The following is a 23,665-nucleotide window of genomic DNA, read 5'->3' as shown; positions in this document are numbered from 1 at the left end:
ACGTAGCGGCTCTCGCATGTTGTTGCACGTGACCAGATAGACTAGGATTTGCGGATCACTTATGTAATTTTCGCATACAACGCCGCCGTCCACGAGAGTACTCATAAGACGCCGTTTTTACTAATGTATGGTCGAGACCTAGACATGCCACAAGAGGAATTTGAGGAGTGTGGAGATCCCAAGTAGTCCGTCATGGACGATTATCGGGGAGAGCTGGCGTTGCGACTGCAGCTATCTTACGAGATGGCAAAGAAAGCTTTGGCTTCCGCCTCCGTGGTCCGGAAAGCAAGACATGACATTCAGTCCGCAGAAGCAGAGTTCATGGCAGGAGATCGGGTCTCGCTTAAAGTTGAGCACAGCCAAAGGGGGCTGTCACATAAACTGGCTCCAAAATGGAAAGGCCCCAACCACAGCGTAGTAAAACTAGGCCCCGTAACATTTCGTGTTCGGAGCTGTGAAAGGAGGGCACCCAACTTTCACTGTGCATGCAACCAGACTGAAGCGTTGCCAAGAAAGGGCCCCTCAAAGTGATTCAGAACAGGACAGAATTGAAGCTTGCACACAGAGCGCACCGGCTCAGAACAGTTGCAATAACTTAATCTCAGCTGCGACAACAAGGTCTATAGATCCTGAAATCGCTAACAGCATTCTGACACCTGCACAACATTTACCGCCGCAAAATGCTGAAGACAGTGATATTCAGCCCAGCAGCACTGCCGAGGGTGACGTGGAAAATTCACAGGCCGCAGGATCGCAGGACTGGAAGAGAACAGATACGAAAATTCCGAACTGCGGACAGAGCCAGACCGTGAGCTGATTTTGCATCCCAATGTGTGGTATATGTACCATCCCGTGTCTTAATTGATAACGCTTTGAGCCGGCTAGTAAGTTTCATCTGTGTACAAAACATAGTATGATACCCTTTTATGAACACTGTTAGTTGGCTAAGCTTTATTCTTGTACTCTTATGTTTAGTTTTACTTATATGAATATTATGAACCCTGTTTAATGATGTGTGTATAAACCTGTATGATACCATTTTCAAACCCCTTTTATAATGCGCATCCGTTGCAATGCTTTGCTAAAGGGAAGAAAGTGGACACGCATTTTTTGTTCATTGTAAAATAATCGCCAGTCGAGCAAGTTGATTCTCAATAGATGTTAGGAAGCTCGATCACCTCGCTGTTGTGCGTGAAAAGCGGACTTCTTGTATGAACGGTGACGCGGTTGAACTTATCTGTAATATGCTTTCTGGATAACCTTGTTGTTGTGTGTGAAATGAGGACTTCCTGTATAGACTGTGAAGTGTTTGAACTCATCTGTGATGTGCCTTCGTGGCAACGCGCATACTGCTAAGGGTCAATGACGTATGGACACAAAAATTGATGTGACGGAGCACACACTTCGAAAAGCAAATGTTATTTTTTCAAAAAAAATAACTATAGTAAACGATTGTGATGGCTAAATTTCCTGAGCCAGAACTTGAGATACAGGTTGCGTGGGGATCCGGGAACCACCAACCTCTCTACTATTTTGCGTGCTCGTGTCACCTTTTGTCCGAAAACCGCACACGAAGGAGGGTCGCTGAACGACACGCGGGAATGCGGTGGCGACGTGCTAATGACGGCTACACGTGCGCTGTTGCGAGGATGGCGTGAGCTCCGGGAAGAAAGGACCCGAGTTGACAAGGAAAGCAGCAGCGCCAATTTAGCAGAGAGGAACGAGAGACCTTCTAGAGCAGGTCGACCAAGCCTCGTCTCCCGACGGACAACTGCCGGAAAATACGCAGACGGCTCGCTAGTCCTGGCGGCGCTTACATTGGGGTCGCCGTGTAAACCGTCATCATCAGCCCTGCCTGCCTCAATGGCCATCATTCCATCTCGAGCACCGGATCACTGCAGTGGCGTCCACACGCAGCCTCAAGACTGTCTGATGAGCGGGGGCATCAAGCCATGAATAAATCTGTTACTGCGCTATTTCGATTGCGATTCCTGCTCTCCACCCCGAAAAGAGTTCTGTAACCGGGACATCACACATTGCAGATTGCGCCACCCTCGCTCATGGGGCAGTGCGGGTGCTCGCCACACTAGCCAGTATATTCTAGGCACTATGGATGGATGGATGGATGGATGGATGGATGGATGGATGGATGGATGGATGGATGGATGGATGGATGGATGGATGGATGGATGGATGGATGGATGGATGGATGGATGGATGGATGGATGGATGGATGGATGGATGGATGGATGGATGGATGGATGAAATATAGGAGTGTCCCTTTTAAACAGGGTGGTAGCATTTGCTAGCATGTTTGTTTTTTCCCCCTACTTATTATTTATTCTTTTAGATCGCTTATCTATACCACCATTCTATTTATTTAATTTTTGTTTCTACACGACTAACATTGTTACTTTTCTTCTTTTAAGCCACCACTTTTCTTATCGGTTTGTGCTAGCTTCCACCGCAGGTTCATTCACCCGGCCACTGGTATCACTAAAGCCTAGAGCTTCAGGAAAAGTGACTGCGGGTGCACCGACTTTCGGATGGATGCATTCACATTCGAGTATAAGCTGGTAAGTTTTCTGTGAATTTACCACATACTGCATATGTGTCATCTTCATCTTAAATCTCTTTTTGTAGCTGCGTGTTCTAAGGCACCCTGATCTAGCTTCAAAAAGTAGGGCACTGCCTCTTGAGTTATCAAAGAAAACTTCCATCGTGATCTGCCTTTTCCATTTTCAGTATAACTCCACACTCTGTTTCTTTTCCATCGAATTTATCCAATTTTTACCTTCTGTGTTTTTCACCTGTTGCTTAACGCTCTTAATTTCTTCGTCCTTGTGACCAGCATACTTACTGGTTAGTTTCCTAGTTCTTTTCCTCCATTGTGAGTCAACGCTTTTTAGGTACAGGTATTTAAATACTTTAGCTGCATACCTGTTTCTGTCCAATTTCCACAGGCGTTCCTCAAATAATATTTTACTCTCAGCTTCCAGTACTTCGAAAGGTGCCCAGCCCATATCTCCCTGTACCGCCTCATTTCTGCTTTTGCCGTGAGCACCCAGTGCTAATGCTAATCGTCCGATGGCTCTCTGATTTATGTGTAATGTCGACTGTATCTCTGCTTTTAGGTACAAAACCGCATTTTCGAAAGTAATGCCGGGCACCATAATTCCTTTCTAAATACCCCTCGAAACCCCATACCTGTTGCATCCCCACAATGCCCTATACTTCATTATCCCGGCATTTCTTTGCCTTTTTACCTAATTGATTGCTAAGCTTTTCAATGCATGCCAATCCTCCGTTTACCCATACCCCGAAATATATATGTTTTGCTACTCTGGGTATTTCACGATTTTGTATTTTAAGACCCTGATCAGTTTAGCCGCTGAAAATCATCAGACCCGACTTAACGGCGCTAAAGCTGAAGCCTAGAGCGTCCGCTTCTTGCCCGCAATACTTTTCAAGTCTTTCTATTTATTTGCTAACAGCACAATATCTGCATACATTAAACCGGCGAGGCACTGCTCTACCACCTTTCCACCGATATCTATATGGCAGGTTAAAACTTAGGTTACTTTCTTCTGTCCTCCATTCCATATTTAGGATATAAAACATGAACAGCAGCGGTGATAAAGTAGCGGAAAATATATTACAAAAATGAATCCTTGAAACAGTCTTTTCACTGCTCCGAGTTACGTATCATACCGCATTTACCATCGTTTTAAAGTTAATGTTCTAAACTGCAGGACTAACCAATATTTCTACTCTTTCCTCCCCAAGACCAGCTCAGACTGGAACCATCTGCCCGCCTGCATCGTCTCCATTTCTGAACCCGAAGCTTTCAAATCTGCACTTCTGCATCGCTTATGTTAAAACATTCTCCTCAGTTTTATTTTTTTTGTAAGTAGTTAGACCACTTCTATCTGTAAAGCCTGAACGGCCCTGGTAGTAACCAAATAAATAAATAAAAACCCGTGTCTCAATCCTTTACATACCTTGACAGCGTCCGCACTTCTTACACCTTCCCATGTAATTTCTACTTTGTTATCCCGCTATATTTCCTTTAGGAAATCTGTTATCTCATGACCGATACCTTCTTCTTTTAATATGAACAAGAGGAGTTCCCTGTTTACGTTTCCAGGAAGACCAAATACAAGGTCTATTTCCCACTCTAGATATTTCGATGCATTGGGTAAGCACGAACAGGCTATCATCTAGCACCTGCCATTTCCAACCCGTTCTGAAGTTCTCCGAGTATCTTGTTACTTTCTATCCCATGCTTGCACCTTTAATTTCACCGCCTGCATGGCCAACCTGTACATAACAGATGGTAAGGTAGCCGGCCAGTAGGATTTTATGTGCATCCTTTCTCCTTTCCCTTTATAAATCAAATTCATTTTACTCTGCCGCCACATGTCCAGAATTTCCTTATTTCTTATGACTGTTTGCAAAGCTTTTAACAACATTTCCTTACACCATGACCAAGTTCATTATTCAGCTTGATCAGAATTTCATCCATTCCTGTAAAGGTACTGTTAGGAATTTTTTTCTGCCTTCTTTCACATTAGAATTTTCAGTTCTAAGCTGCTTTTTATTCAGTTTCTTGTGTTGCTCCCTGATTTGCGGAGGTTACACTATCGGTGTTCGTAAATGACTCGGCTAAACCTGACCACAGCAGTGTCTCCCTTTAAGCAATTTCCCTCGTTATCTTGAATGTGCGGTCCCTCTTTTTTTGAATTCTTTTTACCTATACAGCCAGATGACGTGGTTCCAGAATTTTCTTGGTCCGCCTCTAGTGGCATTGTGTATGTCAGCGGTCCAGCGATCGATGGACTGCTTTATTTTACTTTGGACGAGGGCATGTACCTCAAGTTTCTTTTGTTGATAGATTCCTATTTTTGGTCGATTTCCTACTGAGATACCTGTGCTCTCTTTGCCACTCGGTGTTCCCTTGAAGCTGCCCGTCGTTGTTCAATGGCTTCCCTGATTTCCTTATTCCACCGGCTCCGTGGCTTCCTCTTTTCATTCTAGCGGTTTGCTACTTTAACCTACTTAATTTGTCTCTTTATGAGTAGTTCTACCTGTTCATAATCGCACTCTTCCTCGTGGCATGTCTCTATTGCTTCCTGTGTGTTTGCTGCTGCCTGCGCTATTTGATCGTCGTTTAATTTTGCGTTTCCTTTTTGTCTAAGTTCCATTTCTCTTTTCCTCCAGACTAATACGTTTATGATCACTTCCCTGACTTCCTTGTATGTCTGTTTTCATTTTTGCAAGCTTGCTATAAATTCCCTGCGACATTAGACAGTAGTCAATGGTCGTCTGCCTGTTGCGGAATTCCCACGTAATTTGGCCTTCACCATTTTGTTTATCTATTTACTATAACCAGATCGTGTCGCTCACAGAAATCTAGCATTAGCTTCCCGTTACAATCCGTGTATCCATCCAGACCGTTGATGTGGCCGTTGATGTCCCCCAGTAGAATAATATCGGCCCCGTCTCCAAAGTGGCTTACATCGTTACTGCGACGAGATTTAACGAGATCCTTGTTTTCCTGCCTGCATTGGTGTCCTGTTCCTAAGTAAACTACTCCTGGCCATGTCTTATGCCGACAGTTGTTCCTGATACCAAGATATGTTCTTTGCAAGATGATATTATTATTTGCCAATTTGTCCCTTAGTGTATATACATACCCCCCCCCCCCTCTTTTTTTTTCTCCGTTCTCGTTCTGTTGCACCCTTCCCATACGTAACCTTCTATAAACGGTGGATCTTCTAGATACCTGAGATGAGTCTCGCATAGAGCGTACACATCTATTTAGCGTGTCCTTAAACTGCTGTTCTATCTCTCTATAGCCCTGCCGCCAGGCGCCAGCCGATTTCTGCTCCCATCCTTCCGTTAAAATGGATGTCATGTCATCCTTTGCCAAAACCTGCTAAGTGCATCTCCCTGTTTACCTAAACCACTTCGTGCAAGACTGCTGCAACAGATCAGCCCGCCGCATACCCCATTTGAGAAATTTGGCCTTGACTTGCCAGGCCCGCTCCAGTAGTCAGCAAATGGCCACCGCTGGATTATTGTGTGAGTCGACTACTGCACACGATACGTAAAGACCGCTGCTCTCATTTTTGTCAAAGCAGGAGACGTTTCCACATTTTTGCTACGCTCCGTCATTCTTCGCCACGGCGCCCCTCGAGTCATCATCGGTGACCTTGATCGTCAATTCACTGCGAATGTCGTCGAAGAGTTCATCCGACTATGTCACTGTAATTATCGGCACTCTACACCCTATCATGCACCGACGAATGGCCTCGCATGGCGCATAAATCACACCTTGATGAACATGTTGGCGATGTATGTTGACACTGACCATAAGAACTGGGACACAGCGCTGCCTTTTGTCTCACGTATAATACTGCCCAGCATGAGACCACCGTGTATTCACCCTTCTTTTTTATTAACGCCGGCTTGCCACACACCTTTCTCTACACTGTTCTGCCTTGTTACATCCATCCTGGTGCATCCGGTTGGGAAACTATACCGCGCAGAGGCAGCGCGCCGACGTTCTCGCCTGAAAGCCCTCACCACACAAGGTCGCACTAAGGCACTCTACGATGACGGCCGCTCCGCCGTTACGTACGCTCCCGGTGACTACGTTTGGCTCTGGCTGCCTCAGCGTCATCCTGGCCACTACCAAAACCTTTGTGCACGTACTCCGGTCCCTTCATCATCATCGAGTGCCTCAGTGACGTAAATTACTTTGTTTCAAAAATTACTTCGAGTCATTGCCGGAGCCGCAAGACCCAGTTAGCTCGCGTCGCAAGCCTAAACTCTGTCAGTCGGGTTGATGATTAATGTAATTGCTCACGGACGAGCTTTCCCTGAACCGCGGGAAGTGATACGCGGCGCTCATAACCACTTGGATGAACATGAAGAGGAAGAAGATCGAAGACACAATATTAGTACTAGTAGTAGTAGTAGTAGCAGTAGTGGTATTAGTAATAAAAGTTTTAGTAGTTGTAGCTGTGGTAATCCTTGTAGTAGTGGTCATAGTAGTAGAAGATATTGTAGTAGTAGTAGTAGTAGTAGTAGTAGTAGTAGCAATAACAGCAATAATATTAGGTAGTAAGTAGTAGTATTAGCCGTGACAGCAGTACTAATAACCCATTTATTTTGGTAAGAAACAGTTAAAGGACAGGGGCGGGCAGAGAGAGGTTTGGAGTTTCGGTGATAGTTTGCGCCATACAGACTTACTGCTAGAAGGTCTAGCTTGGACAAACCTACGGCGCACTGCGCTGCATAGCATGGGGAGCGGTGGGCTGACGAAATTCTTGGAAACTATATCTGGCGTCCCATAACAAAGTATAGGGAAATGATAAACAGCGCCGAATATCCCCCTCATGATATATATAACGGGTATCTCCTATTCAGTTGTGTTCGGGTGTCATTTTTATTGCAATACTGCGCCAGGTTTTGAGCTGTCACGTGGTCCCGGCGGAGGCCATGCTTGACCTTGAACAGCCGAAAAGAAGAAGTAGATGAAGAAAACTAGTAACTTACGCTCTCACGTCATACTACTAAAGGATGAGCTTAAGTGCCCCCATTAATGTAGCCCTTTACACTGATAGGGCGTGATAGGGGAATAATGTAGCAGTCAAAAGATGCTTCCACCGTTGCTGTCGCAGTTCAACCGGAGTTAACCGGAGTGAAACCGCAACTATTTGATTGATAATATTACAGGCATGTAATCAATAGAAAAATGCCGTAACATTTTTCGCAATTCAATTGGTGGAAAGTTTCCGCGGCAGTTCTTACGAATATTATCTGAAATAAACTGGGCCTCGCTGGAACAGCAAACACGCACAAATGACACATGCTCTCAATTTAAGCACGCAAACTACATTCAAGCTCGGAGTGCATGCATGCGTAAACAAGCACTTCGCCGTGCAATGTATGGAGCTGAAGAATAGAACACCGGACAAAGGTTGACTTTAATCCAAAAGGAATGAGACAGGAGACGAAGCGGTAAATCGCACCTGTTTTCCAGATAGAAGTCGATGAAGTAATTGGGAGAATTGACGACGCCAGCTTGCGTCATTGAGTTGCCGTCAGTGGCTATTTCTGTCAGGTACCCATCCACTTCCAGGATTTGGCGCAGCTCCGGTATCTGGGGCAAGAAAAGCGATGACAGGAAATTCAAAAGAGTTGCTTTACGCTTAATTTGATTTATTTCTTGAAGATACTTTGAAAGCCTCCGTCGTTGAAGCTATTTTGCAGCATGAAATGAAAGAACAATACTTAAGAACTCTTAGAACAACTTATCATTATCTGTGGCTCTTTCTTTCAATAATGAATTTTCGTTCCGAGTACAAATCCAAATGAATGGAATTTATATGACCCCCACTGCGCTTATAGAAGTACGGAGCTGTACTTAAAGCGCTGAAAAAAAAAATGATATAACGCTGCTTGACACATATTGAAAAATTAGAGTTAAATTTTGAGTCCAATTCTTTAGAGGCCTCGTCAAAGTACAATATTTTTAACTTGTGAAGAGTAAATTAATGAAAAAAGCAATGAAATATCGATGCTTTTTACAAACAATAGATGTCATGAAGAAAGAGATGCAGAATGAAAGATCAACGGCCTCTGGCCCACTGAAGCCTGCTAATGCAGAACTGCAGTTTGGCAACATGTAAAGCGACACTGCGCGAGTGGTCTTGCGAACGGTTTACTCCGTCGAGTGAGTACTAGGTGGAGCTACAGTACCGGAATCTTACACAGCGTTTAGCAAGCACGTTTGGCACTCACACATCCGGTGCTATGCACCCTTATTCGAGAAGCTGTCTCTCTTGTGCTGTGGTGGAGGACTCCGTGCTGATGAGTTCCACCAAACTGCGCTTAAAGTGCGCTGGCATTCTGGCTGAACACGAGAGCATCTTGCAGCCCGCCTCCTTCGAAACGCGGACGGAATCGAATTGTACTCTTAGAAGCTGCTGCAAGATAGCCGCAGCTGGAGGAAGGAGTAAGGAACGCAAAAAGGTTTTGTAACACTCCGGCTACTTATTAAAACTGCGAGATGTTTATTTCTGAAGCACAGTTTCGGTATTCAAAAACGAGGACATATACCTAATGAACAATAAATTTTAAACAACAAGCTCCATCTCGAGACACAAATTTTAAGATGAAAGTAGAAGAAAATATAACTAAAATCTATAGCCATCGTATATTTGTTCATAGTATTTCAGCTTTCAGTCAGTGTATAGAACACGGATGTCCTATACGCAAGACATTTCAGCTATCGATTTCAATGATGTTAGGCGATGTCTAATAGGCACAATTCTGGAAAACTTAGCAAAGTTCATTTAGGAGAGTGCACATGAACCCATAGAACGAGGTCTGACCTAATCCTCATGAAAGACGGAAACAACCTCCTATCCAACCTGCTGATGTGGGTTGGGAAGAAGCGGCTACTGCTATCCGAAATTATGGCCAGAAATGCACCCTCAAGAGCCAGAGCAAATGGCATTTTAGGAAAAGGCGATTATGAGGCGCTCGAAGTAAAACACAAGCTTCACGTACCAGGCTTCATACCAAAGAGCAAGGAAACAACGAAACAAGCCTGGCAGAATTGAAAACCTTAGGAGGCTATGTTGGCCGAATTATCTGCAGAATTACTCGCAGAAGACACTCTTTCATAATAGAACCCTTAGTCTTCATTAGGACCTGTTGAATCTCGGCACCTGATGCTTGAGAAAGACGAAAGGGAAGCATGGGAGCGGGGGCTGGAGCGGCAGTGTGAGCGCCATGTTGGGATGTAAGTAAAGATTGGCTAGAATCGGCTGGTGTGCCTTCCTTCTACAATTTTTGGTGCCGAAACCCGGCAAGATATTGTGAGCTTCGACATCAATCCTTCGTGGAGCTTACTGTTGGGGTGGCCATCTATTGACTGATCAGTGGCGCCCACTAAGCTGAAGCCCAGCCGGGGGTGATGGGAATAAAGCAGTTTGTGTTCTGTCCTGAAGCGGCGTGGTCGCCTCGCTCTCTCTTGCGGCCTTCGCGGCATGTGGTCTCCTCTCGGTACGCCAGCACGGGAACGCCCACACTACATGGTGTCAGAAGGGACAGCAACATAGCAAACTCGTCCTAAAGCAGCTCTCAACGACCGTCAACGGCAGGAATATACTCCCAAAAGCAAGCGCCCAGCAGGCCAAGTGGCTAGGCCTCACTCTCCATCCGTTCGAATTTTGCAACCTGGCAAGTTGATCTTTGTGGAAGGCTGGCTTCGAGGACCATGCTGACCTCTCCGGACTGCTGAACGCTCCGCCAGACAAAGAATTGCGTACGTTTCTGTATTGTATGGGCCCGGACGCTCGCTCGCTGCTAGACAATTTTTCACTCGACGCTGCCGTGTGAGCCTCCCAAGACCAAATTGTCAATGCTTTTCCGAGCACTTCGTGCATCCCTGTAACGAGCTCTACGAGTCGTCTCACTTTCATAAGCGCGTTAAACAACCTGGTGAGAGTGCCGACGCATTTTACGCGAACTGTTCACGTTAGTCAAACGCTGCAACTACCCGTCACCGGCAGTGGAAGAACGCTCGGTCCGCGACACGTTTGTTGTATTGTTCGACACGAGGCTCTCCGAAAAGCTTTGCTGCTCCCCGAAGCTAACTATCAGAGACGCTTGCAATGATGCAAGCTCGTCAGTCCGAGTGCATGCACAAGGAATGTTCACTTGCACAGGCTACCTCGCAAAGCGTGGTTAACATTGACGCTGCAACTAGAAACTTTTCGCGACGGTCACTCGACGGCATAACGCGCCCAGCGGACGCCAAGTCTGAACGCTATCGTGGAACTCCGCTGTGTATCTTCTGCGGCCATGCATTTCGTGCAAGCTCACAGGGCCCGGCATATAGCTCTACCCTGCAAAAGCTACTGTACAAAAGGTCTTTTTGCTGAAGTTTGCCGCTACAGGAAGTCGAAGCAGCCCAAACTCAATGCTGTCCAATTGCACATTCGTGAGTCGTCATCTAAAGCCAAATTCGACGATGTCAGAGCGCAGTTCACAACTGCACAGCTTGAAGTAGACTCAGCAGCTGAAGTTTCGGCACTTCCAAGTGACTTCCCCGGAGTCCTAGCCGAGCTCGCCAAAGTTGATGCTACTATGACAAGGTCAGGTGGCCAATCTCTCTGTGTACGGGGCTAGTATTTGGCACGTTTATTTTGGAAAAGGAAGACCAACTCTGAGCTTGTTTACGCATTTTAGTCACTTTGAACATTCTCTGTGCTTTTACTAGGTCGACCAGCAATCCAAGTTCTTGAAGTTGTCAAATGTTTGGATGCTGTGAACAGTCCTGAGCCAACGAATAATGTCAAACAGTTCGGTGGCCTCGACACACTCAAAGCTGAGTACACCATTCGCTTGAACAAGACTTTGTACCGTTCTCACATAGTGTACCTCGATGGAGCGAAGGCGTTGCTTCCGCTCCAGATGTGCTTCTTGTGAACATGCAGGTTATCAAGAATACCAAATTTGTGACGGAGACTGCAGCACGCTCAGCTCTTTTTTCCAGACCGACTGGCTAAAGAAGTCAAAATACCTCTTCACGTGTCGAAGTGCACATTAGTGCAGGATGAACTTTCTGTTTGCGATGGTCTTCTAAAAGGCGCTCGCCTTTTGATCCCCTCAGCAATGAGGCCAGTAGTCTTTACGCTTCTGCACGAAGGACATCAGGGCATCAGTCGCATCAACTCCCTCGCTCGTGAATCTGTATGGTGGCCTGGCATAACAGCGAATATTAGCTCTCTGGTGACCAGCTGTGAAAGCTGCGCCCTTATTCGAGTCAATTCAAAGGAACCATTTCTTCCTACCTAGTCGTCCCTGGGATGTTCTATGCAGGCACCTCTTTCACCACAACTCTCAAACCTTCTTGATGGTAGTGCACCGCTGCTCATGGTTCCTGGAGGTGGTAATACTGTAATGTACAATAGCTGCAGTCATCATTGAGGTGCTCACAAACACGTTCGCCCGTCATGGGATACCGCAAAGGGTGAAGGCAGACAATGGTCCGCCCTTTTATTCACAGGAATTTGCCGCATTAGCTGCATCTTATGGTTTCGACCACATCACCAGCAGCGGCCATTACTCACAGTCTAATGGAAAGGCGGAGCGAATAATCTGGACTCTGAAAGACATCTTCCGCAAGGCAAAATATCCTCGTCTGGACATTCTCAGCTATAGGAATACAGCAGGAGTGAGAAACTTCAGCCCGGCTCGGCTCCTTGGAAAGGCAGCTGAGAACTCGAGTCCCAAAGCTGGATGAACATATTCGTCCACATGTGCCTGAAAGAGAGGCGGTAGCACTTAGAAATCACCCTTACAAGAGAACGACTGCCAAGGACTTCAACCGACGCAATCGCGCCAGGTATCTGCCATCACATCAGTCCAGTGAATAGGCCTAGATTTGAGCAAGGCACAGCGTCCAAGGACCTTTGTCGTCGAAACGGAGTGAGGAACGATTCTGCAGCGGTATCGTCGACATCGCGTTCGCTTTGTTCTGAGAGCAGCAGATGACCCACTGCTCCCGCCTCACCACCTAACACAAGTGGCAGGAGCACCTGATTCGCCGCCTCTAACAGCAGGGCGTTAACGTAATGGTTGCGGCGTTGTTTTACCCACAGCGTCACCGGATCGCTTGAACTTGTGACTGAGGGGGAGATGTTGGGGTCGCCACCTATTTACTGACCAGTGGTGCCCTCTCAGATGAAGCGCAGCCGGGGATGCTGGGCATAAAGCAGTTTCTGTTCTTTCCTGGAGTGGCGTGGCGTGGTCGAATTGCTCTCTCTCGTGGTCATCGTGGCTGGTGGTAGCCTCCCGGCACGCCAGCACACGAACGCCCACATATCGACCTTCGACCTTCCAGGAGGCAAATCAGGAGCTCTGCCAGCGAACCTCCAAAAAAAGAGTAGAGCCTTCGGACACCAGCTACCTTTCTGACTCACGATGGTGTGCGTCAAAGCTAAGCGTACCACCCAACGTGCTTTACATACCCTGCTGCGAAATGAAGTTGCTCAACTCGTCGAATCGGGCACTCTCACTCCGCTGGCCTTCATGCAGTTTCAGGAGTGCCTCAGAGTGTGCAACGTGGCCTGCGATCCTTCAGCGAACAGCTCGAGACATGTCTTTCGTGCGAGGAGATCGGAGAAGAATTTGCATTACTTTTACAGTACGAAAACCCTGCCGCCAAAGATTTAACGCTACTCCGTCACCACATCGAGGGTTTGCAAGCGCCGCCTCCTGTTGTGCATGATTCTTGTCATGCTATGGTCTATTGAGCTGCCCACGGCAGACAACCCATTGCAAGAGGTGCTGCTGAACGACCGGGCCATGTTGGTTCTCGCCTGCCAAAGTTTGACTTGCTCCGCTTTGACGGCAACGTTTCCCACTGACCAGCCTCTTGAGACACCATGCCGGCTATACTAACGTAGATCTGAGCAACATAGATCGTTTTCATTACTTGAAAAGCCTGCTTAGAGGAATAGCGGCACAAGCAATCGTGGGCAAATAGCGAACCCTTATACGACGACGCCATCAGCGTATAAAGGCTCCACTCCGGAAATCTACAATTATTATCCTACGAAACTTGGCCAACCTTCGAAAACACAAACCTGTCAAGTCCTGCCAATGTGGTTGCTTTACGAAGCCTTCTGAACTACGTCAGCATCAGCATCAGAGGGTTGCATGTGCTTGATGCGCCTGAGTTTTACTCTGCCATGCTGGTGGAAAGCCTTGTAAAAGTAATATCGAGTGAAGTCGGCGAAGCATCCAACCAAATGACACTGAACAGTAGTACACAGAAGCGGAGCTCCAACGCTTGCTGGAGCACCTGCGCATCACGTTGGAAGGTCGAGAACAAATTGGATCCATTGGGCGATCTAGCAGGCAAGAGATGGGCCACAGCTCGCCGGTCGTCACCACGCGCAGTGGTAAAGATGAAGCACGCGGCAGGCGTTGGAGCGTCTTGCCTTCGGCTTATACTCTACTATTATAATGCATCATGAAACCGCGCAAAAAGACAAGGGAAAGAGTAGAAAGTGTTTTCTGCTCTGTCCCTTGCCTTTTTGCGCGGTTTCATGATGTATTCTAATACTAGCCACCAACTAACCCGTCTCTCACTATTATGCTCTACACAGCGCCACGTCTAGTCAAAGCGGTGAGTGCTTCTTCTGCTGTTAGACGACCCATTCATCGCAATTTTGCACTTGATATGTGAGTCTGCAAGAGCGAAGAAACCTCTTAGGCAGATCCGGCCGCTGCTTTAGAAGCACATCGGTCGAAAGACTGCCGTCGTAACATTTGCTGTTTGCAGTGCGAAGGCAGGCATGCGACTTCAATCTGCAATTATACTGATTCTTCAAGGCAAGCATCTACCACAGCAAACGGCGTCAACTTGCTTGCCGTGGCTAATGATGGAACAAGTTACATGCACACACAAGTATTACTGTAAACGTTTAGAGCATGGTTGATCACAGAAAGGCAGTTGATCTACATCAGAGGTATCAGTGGTATGTTTGAGAAAGGCAGCGAACAGAGTTTTATTAGAACCGACGTCTCACGGAAATTTGTACTACAAGCCATGAATACTATCAATGTGACCACTAAAGCGTTCGGGACAGCTACGGCATCGTCGCCACGCAAGTTCAGTTTGGTGCGCCTACACTACAAAACCAATATAACACAATCAAGCACAAAGTCGAGGCCGTCGAAGTTTCGTTTATTTGCGACGCACTGGCTGAAGTTCCTAGTGCACATGTCCCGTTAAACAGTTGGCTGCTGCAAAAACTGCCTTGCTGACGCAATGGTTTTCCCAGGCTTTAATGGCGGCAAAGAAATCGTTTTGCTTATCAGGGCAGACCAAATTTCTAAGCTCTATGTTAATTAAATCTGCGTCCATGACCAGGAATACAGCCTGATAGCCATCAATACAAGACTTGGTTGGACGTTTCAAGGCCCTGTTTCATTTATTGGAAGCAATTTAGCTCATGTCGGGACAGCCTGCGTTCTTCGAGGGCGCTCTGTCGGCGTAGAAGTTTCGAACAGACTCCAGCGTTTATTGGAGCTGGACAGCATTGGCATATGTGAGCCTCAATAGAACATAGTTTTAGAAAATTTTACCAAGAACGTCGAGCTGCAGAACGGGCTGTATAGAGTCACACTTCAGTGGGAGACCTTGGATATTTACCTCGCTGACAATCGTTCGGTGGCGCTCAGCAAACTCTACTTCCTGCTCCAACGCCTTGGCACTGGTGCCGACTTCCTTCAGCAGTACGACGCAGCAGTCAGGCAATATAAAGTGGATGGGCATACAGAAAAAGTACCGCGCGAGCAATAACCTCGAGAGAAGATTTATTACATGCATCACACAGGTGCAACTGCAGAATCCTCTGCAATAAAGCGGCTGCGTGGTGTCTTCGATGTGTTGTTGCACTCGTATATTTTCTGATTACTGAACAACCATGTGGAGAAAACGGCCAACCTCAATCACGATACGGGAATGACGATGGCCATGAATTTCCGACTGCATCCGATACGCCTCACTGTTGATGGGCGAAAAGCACTTCCGCAGATCGCTATTCAGCAGCGTGACCGAGACGTTCCGCGTTTCTTAAGGTTTCAGCCCACACCACTGCCCCGCAACCCTTTGCTGGCCATTCAGGGGCACAAAATGACACTTGTACCCTTCGGGTGACTGCAAGCCCGTTTCTTTTGGGAGCAAAATTACTGCATCATTTACGACACGCTGAAGCCTGTTTACAAACTACAGCGACTCTCATCTTCACTTCTAAGGCGATGAAGACGTCGCTGGTGGTTCGAGCTCCGAGGAAGCCTTTAGGGTATACAAAAAAGCAAACAGTACCCTCAGTAGTGCTTGCATCATTCTAAACAAGGGGGCTACGAATGATCGCGCACAGCATGACCACATCGACAAAGATGCATCACGAGATTCCCCTTTTGGTACTCACGAAATTGCTGGGTCTCTTCTGGAACACCACTTCTGACCATCATCATCATCAGCCTGATTATACCCACTGCAGGACGAAGGCCTCTCCCATATTTCTCCACTTAACCCGGTTCTGTGCTAGCTGCATCCACTTGACCCCTGCGAACTTCTTAATCTCATCCGCCCACCTAACTTTCTGCCGCCCCCTGCTACGCTTTCCTTCCCTTGGAATCCAGTTTGTTACCCTCAGCGACCAACGGTTATCCTCTCTTCGCACTACATGTCCTGCCCATGTCCATTTCTTCTTCTTAATTTCCACTAGAATGTCGGTAACTTGAGTTATTTCTCTGGCCCACTCTGCACGCTTTCTATCTCTTAATGTTACCCCTACCATTTTTCGTTCCATAGCCGGCTTCATCTAAATGCCAACGCAGTTCTATAACTTCTAACTCGCCAAGGAAATACGAAGCGTTACGTTTTACAGATTTCAGCACGCCTTTTCGATTCGGTGGGATGGTTATCCCCGTTCTTCAGCAAGATGAAGCGCGACTTGATGACTCGACCAGGGAATCACTTTTTAGACTTAACCGGTTCAGCACTTGGTGCAGAACTATTCGAAGGGCCCGTCTCCCACCCTTATGTAATAAGCTGTAAAAGGTCATTAAGGGTTCAATAATTGATGATTATAATGAGTAACAGCGTGTATAGCGCGCTGAATCGACAATGTCGTTCACCAGTCACTCGTTGTCCCCTAGATACGCAAGGACTCCGAGAGGTCGAGATCGTCTGGTTCAACCAAGTACAGAAAGATGCTTTTGATATGGAGCTATTCCAACTCACGCGGCGAAAAGTCTTGATCTATCCCCAAAGATGCAGATCTTCACCCTTCCACCGATGACGCCGCTGTGCTCAGGATCAAGACCCAGCTTTAGAATGCTGCAGCGACGTCCACCAAAGGAGCTCCTGCGTTACTCCCTGGTGAAGACCCGTCAACACGCCTCGTGGTTGTGTTGCATGCGCATCACAATGTTCTCTATGACGGTGTAGACGACACACAGACCGAGCTGCGAAGAAAGATCTGGGTGGCACGAGCTCGTCCGTGTGTTACAAGCGTCCTGGCAAAATGTGTGCTCCGACAGATCCTGTTCCATGTGAAAAGCTGCAGAACCCTTGACCTTTCGAAGTCACAGGTGTTGAGTCTACTAGACGTTCAAAAGGGCGTCTAGGGAGCGAGCAAAGCTTCACATTTCTTTTGGACAGCAGCATGTGAAAGACTGCCCCGCTAGTCATAATATAACGTGTACGTTTATTGGAAGGTGAGGAAGGTTTTGGGAAAGATTGGTCAGAATTGCGCAGGTACTTACATTTAATTGGACAGGTGGACTAACAGGAATGTTCCACTTGTGGTATCCCCGAGAGTGTGGACTGTGTGTAGATTATTGGTGTGCTAAGTGTATGCGTGCGAAAGAAATCTTCTAGCCGCTTCCTTGAAGCGTTTGGACAAGAGGCCTCTGTCGGAGGAACTGCTGCTGGGCACTTGGCAGAACAAGGTGAAGGTTGTCCAGGCAGTTCGGGCTCTTTGCCGTTTTTTTTTTTTGTGTGCCACCGGACTTGCGCTTGTAAAGCAAGCTGCCGTGCCTGTATATATATTTACTACGCCTTCTCCTACATCGTCACCCACCATGATATCCTTTCTTCTCCCCTCCCCTTCCCCAGTGCAGAATAGCAGGCCGTATTTTATTCATTCCGGCCAACCTCTCTGCATTTCTTTTCAGTATATCTATCTATCGATCTAACATAAAATGGAAGTTTATTGCCAAGAGCTTTACCTGGTGGGGAAAATGTTGGGAAAGATTGGTCAGAATCGTAAAGGTGTGCCTGCAGAAAAGGCTTGAAAAATATTATTTTCATACGCAGCAACTGGGCACATTATTATCTGAAACTGAACCTCTTGTTAAATAGTGACTAATCCCCTTCTTTTACTACAGTTTTAATAAACCTGGTTTTTTAACTCCGTCACATTTCTTGCTGGGATTTCGTCCCTTATCGGTGTCCCAACGTTGTAATGAAACTGAACAAACGGAAGTTCTGAATGTGTCGCGGTGGACAATGCGCGAAAGCTGTTTTGGCGGGCTGATGTTAAAGTGGAATCTATAATGAATAAGGATGAGATATTCTGCATGTGCCTAATTGGCTTACTGCAAGAATCGGAGGTAGTTAGAACTATTTTACGTCTCTATTCATGAGCGGTTGTCACCTCGGGGCCCGGAGTGTATTGAAGACCGGCGCTTGATGCTTTACAAAGATGAACAGGAGGAGTGTGAGCAGGGGGTGAGCGCCATGTTGGGACGTCAGTAAGATCAGCTAGAAACGGCTGGTGGGCCTTCCTTCTACACCAGCGTCTAAGCAGGGTTTTTTTTTTATATCAAGCTTAAAAAGAAATAAAAAAGCTACACATTACATCGGCAAATCATACTAGCAGACAAGCAGGTTCTTTACCTATCAGCGGCTGTATTGACGAAGCGAGAACTCTAACTATAGACCTCCCCAGCCCAATTAGCGAAGTAGACGGCACTCATTGTCTGGCCAATTTACTAGAATCGTCGCTACAAACATAGAAAGCTGAGACAGAAACTTTGTGCATCCCATTTCAGCACACCATAGGGGATAGCGTTGACGTCCCAGAGTATAGCACAGAAAAGCGAAGTCGATGCCTCTCCCCCTACCCAAGAGATATCGACCATTCAAAAAGCATGCACCTGTCAAGAGAACGCGTACTAGCTGCGGGTCCAGTGAGCGGACTTGCCGCGCCATCATTACTAGAACAATGCATGGTCACTGTATAAGACGTTACTTTCATTGGTACCCCCATCGAAGCTGAGCAGGTGTATATAGCATTAGCGGCCAACCCGCACAACCTAAGAGCACAACCACTGGCTCGAAAGAGGCATTCCAAAACTTCGCTGAACGGAGGACTGCCCCTCTGGGTCATAATTAGGCGATGTTGCTCGTGCATGACCCATTCTGTCGTTTATTTCTCGTTTAAATCACGTTTTTAATTATTTTTCTTGCATCTGGTAATAATACCTTTATTAAATTCCCACCTCACACTATGCGACACGCATGCTGAAAGCTACTTTCCAAGCCCAACTTTGCATCTCATGCTTACGCTCTGCCAACGCCACCCAAAACGCACACGCTAGACCGCCTGGGTAAAGGACAGAATCACGTGAGCGCAGGCCCGGATTTTCATTGGTTATCGACCGTGGCCTGCTCTGCGCCAAGGGTGCATTATTGTTCTGCTTCGGCATATGCTGATTTTTCGACTCTAGTGGGAAAGTTTCATTCCGACACTGAAAACACCACCAAAATTACCGAAAATAAGCCACATTGGACGCCTTTTCTATCTTGGCTCGGCTCGGCTGTGCGGGCCACGCCTTCATCGCCACGCGCATAAATCCACGCCCATCCCGACGACATACGTTTAATCACTGAGTGACTTAACACGTTGGCAAGCTCGATGGGCGTACTCCTGCCAACTGAGCTCCGCATCTCGGCTCACTGCCAAGTTCCGATCCCCGGAAGCATATTCACGGCCGAAACTGACAAAGATAGCTTAAGCTAACTCTTTAAGATTTGCTTTAAGAAGTCAAGCATTGTTGGTTTGTTTCAGTGGTTTAACGCTCCAAATTGAATCGAGCTATGGACGCCCAAGTGGAGGGTTCTGGAACTTTCGACCACCTGCAGTTCTATAACATATAATGACATCGCACAGCACACAGACGCCTTGCTTTTCACCTTCATCAAAAAGCGGCCGCCACAGCCGGGATTTCGATCCCGCATCCTTGGGCACAGTAGTCGAGCGAACCAACCACTGTAACATCATGGCGGTGCGCAATCAGGCATAATTGCTCGCGTGGAAAGGGGACAGTGCAAGTGGGAGAAGGGGGGGGGGGTGGTCTGGTGGAAGCTTCTCTACTAGGATTAGGAGAAATTCCATGGCAGATGCCAGGGCAGAACCCACAGCAAATAGAGTCCAGGGCTAAGGACCTAAACCATATTAATCCGTCTCTGAAGATAGTTCAAAATCGCCATGGAAAAATAGTAGAGCGATAAAAATGCCAACCGACAGCAGTCTCGGTTTTATGCCACAGTGCGACTGGATTGGGTGCAACTTTGCGTCCTCTCGAGCTACTGAATACCTCCAAGGCAATGAGTATTAATTGTGGTATCGCTTGGCAGATGTCACTACGTTTCCTTTGTCAAAAGGAAGCCACTAAACGTATTGGGAAAGTTCGAAGTGGTGGTCAGGAACTCATTTCTGCATGTTCTGAGCCCAGCGGACAAAGTAATAACCACTGATAAAACTAACTACTCACCCTATTCGTAGAGATTATTATCAGCGGAAGGACGCAGACACAAAGACATAGAGACCTCTAAACCCCGTTGGGGTGGCGCAGTGGTTAGGGCGATCGACCACCCTGCCCAAGGAAGCGGGGTAGAATCCCGGCCTCGGTGACTACATCTCGATGTGGGCGGAAAGCAGTGCACGTGAAAGAACCCCAGGTGGTCGAATTTCCGGAGTCCTCCACTACGGCATGTCTCATAGCCTGAGTCACTTTGAGATCTTAATTACCAAAACCAAACAGATAGATAGATAGATAGATAGATAGATAGATAGATAGATAGATAGATAGATAGATAGATAGATAGATAGATAGATAGATAGATAGATAGATAGATAGATAGATAGATAGATAGATAGATAGATAGATAGATAGATAGATAGATAGATAGATAGATAGATAGATAGATAGATAGATAGATAGATAGATAGATAGATAGATAGATAGATAGATAGATAGATAGATAGATAGATAGATAGATAGATAGATAGATAGATAGATAGATAGATAGATAGATAGATAGATAGATAGATAGATAGATAGATAGATAGATAGATAGATAGATAGATAGATAGATAGATAGATAGATAGATAGATAGATAGATAGATAGATAGATAGATAGATAGATAGATAGATAGATAGATAGATAGATAGATAGATAGATAGATAGATAGATAGATAGATAGATAGATAGATAGATAGATAGATAGATAGATAGATAGATAGATAGATAGATAGATAGATAGATAGATAGATAGATAGATAGATAGATAGATAGATAGATAGATAGATAGATAGATAGATAGATAGATAGATAGATAGATAGATAGATAGATAGATAGATAGATAGATAGATAGATAGATAGATAGATAGATAGATAGATAGATAGATAGATAGATAGATAGATAGATAGATAGATAGATAGATAGATAGATAGATAGATAGATAGATAGTGTTTATTTAAGTGTGCCTCAGCAGCCAAGTGGCCTAAAGGAACACACACTAGGTCAGATACATCAGAACACGTAATAACATTTAAAACCAGGCATGAAAACAACAATTAGGCAAATATGTCCGTGTCAATAAACGTTTTGTTATACAAGATTTGTATATGAGTCATTGGACAGTTGGCGTGCAAATCTGGATAAAATGTGTGAAAACATCTCGCGGCCATTGCATGCGGCACACGAAAATTTAGTGACATCAGTAAGGTCCCACAGTTAGTGAAACCGTGCACAATTGTTTGCAGAAACTGCATGTCCCGTATGAGTCGCCTGTCACCAAGAGTACACATATTGAGGTCTGCCAAGAGAGAATCGTAGTCGTAGAAACGATGGCGTCCGATATATCTATCATAAAAGATGCGTATGAACTTACGCTGGACATTTTCAATTTTTGCGTAATAGGTGGCAGATACATTATTCCAGGCTACTGACGCGAACTCAAGACGCGGTCTCACAAGGGCACAGTATAGAGTGCGTAGACATTCATGCCGCTGAAATTTTTTTGTTAGTCTAGAGATGAGACCAATATGTCTCAATGCACGTAACACAATTGAATTCACATGCAATCTAAAATCAAGCCTTGAATCAACAACAACAACAAGGTCTCGTACATGGGCGACACGAGAAATATGATCCGCCAAAAGTGTATAATCAAACACAGCTGCGTCGCGTTTCCTAGTTAGAGACGGAAGTCGTCTTAATATTCGACTTAAGCGATTCAGCAAACACCATTTCTCGACGTTGTTAATGTCAGCTTGCAACTGGCGGCAGTCCTCAATATCTCCAATCTGCGAAGAGCAAAATTCTGGAGTTCTTGACATGTAACGGCAAATCATTAACGAACACTAAAAACAACAACGGTCCTAAGTTGGAGCCCTGAGGCACTGCCGAAGATGATAAAAATTCGTTGGACACACGGCCGGAAAAGCTGCCAAGGTAGCTTTTGAGAAACCTGCAGTACATGGGGTAAAGTCCGTATTTTTCCATCGTCATCAGAAGTACCTCATGGGAAACCGTATCGAAAGCTTTAGTCATGTCAACGTAGACTGGGTCTACCTGACCGCGATTAAATACATGTGGGCCAGTATAATCAAGAAAGCTGCATAAATTCGTTTCCACAGATCGACCTTTTAAAAAACCGTGCTGCAGAATTGAGATCTTCTGCTTGAAGTATGAGCCCATGCGTTCGTACATAACCATTCCAAAACTTTCGCAAAAGAACAAGTCAGTGACACAGGTCGAAAGTTGTTCACATCAGAAGCATCGCCAGACTTAATACCGGAACAACTATTGACTATTTCCAATGACAAGAAAAAACACCAGTTCGCAATGATAAGTTGAACAAATGCGCTAAAACAGGGCCAAACATGTCAGCGCATCCTTTGATTGCGAAGCTGGGAATTTCATCAACTCCTGTTGAAAGTTTTGGCTTAAGTTTCTGAATCGCCAAAAGAACCTCATGCTCGGTAACATTATCATAAGCCAAACAGTCAACGCTGCCTTCAGAAGTGATAATAGCAGTTGCGTTATCATGGCGCAAAAAACAAGAGCCGAAGTGATCAGCAAAAGCTTGGCACACATCTTTAGGTTTAAAACAGATACCATCGCGCTTCTTTATCATAGCAGGACTAACGTAATCATTATCAAAAAGTGCTGAAGACAGTGAAGGCGAACAAACCAAGATGCATATAAAGTAGAACAATAAAGATGTCCTGCCTTACGTGCACACGCTTTTGCACGACACAAAAAGGTCGCCAATCATCAAGGTGCTCAAGGGTTGTTTTGTTGTTTTTTTTTCTTGCCCCACGTAAACTGGCTGGTTTGCGCAAGAGAATTGATAAGAATAAGCATTCGCAGTGTGCCGTTAACCATGAGACAATGTTTGTTTCCTGTGCAACGCAAGTTATGACCTGTATTCTATTATCATGCTGGAAAATTCATGTCGGACATAGGGCCGCTGCTTAAATGCCCGACTTCGTGAAAACTGAAGATCTCTACTTTCCAATTAGGAAGCGGATTTGCCAACACAGAGCCAACGCGTAATCCTGGAAGCGTATCATATCAGAAATAATGGAAATTGTGTGAGTGACACATCTGTGACCTCGTTTGATATAGGATTTCAGTTCTTAAGCTCCTCAGAGACCACATAAATAACTTAGCGGGCTCTGGTGAGCTTTTCTTTTTTCTCGTCATATTTATCCTTTTCATTTTCATGTCAACTGCGCACCTGTTGCTTCTTAGCTGAAGGGT

General features: G+C 45.9%; 1 protein-coding gene across 1 annotated transcript in view; it reads right to left on the bottom strand.

Annotated features, from left to right (window-relative positions):
• LOC146194326 (uncharacterized) overlaps positions 1–23,665 on the bottom strand; it is a 441,606-nt gene that overhangs the window by 402,670 nt on the left and 15,271 nt on the right. The window contains exon 3 of the mRNA XM_084596527.1: positions 8,040–8,170. Coding sequence (XP_084452653.1) covers positions 8,040–8,170 — 131 coding nt within the window. The remainder of the gene's footprint in view (positions 1–8,039; positions 8,171–23,665) is intronic.

The sequence above is a fragment of the Amblyomma maculatum genome, chromosome 3 (genome assembly GCF_055883805.1).
Source record: "Amblyomma maculatum isolate TAMU_Amacu chromosome 3, ASM5588380v1, whole genome shotgun sequence".
Classification (NCBI taxonomy): domain Eukaryota; kingdom Metazoa; phylum Arthropoda; class Arachnida; order Ixodida; family Ixodidae; genus Amblyomma; species Amblyomma maculatum.
The sequence above is the reverse complement of the archived record's forward strand: the minus strand, read 5'-3'. Positions and strand labels throughout refer to the sequence as shown.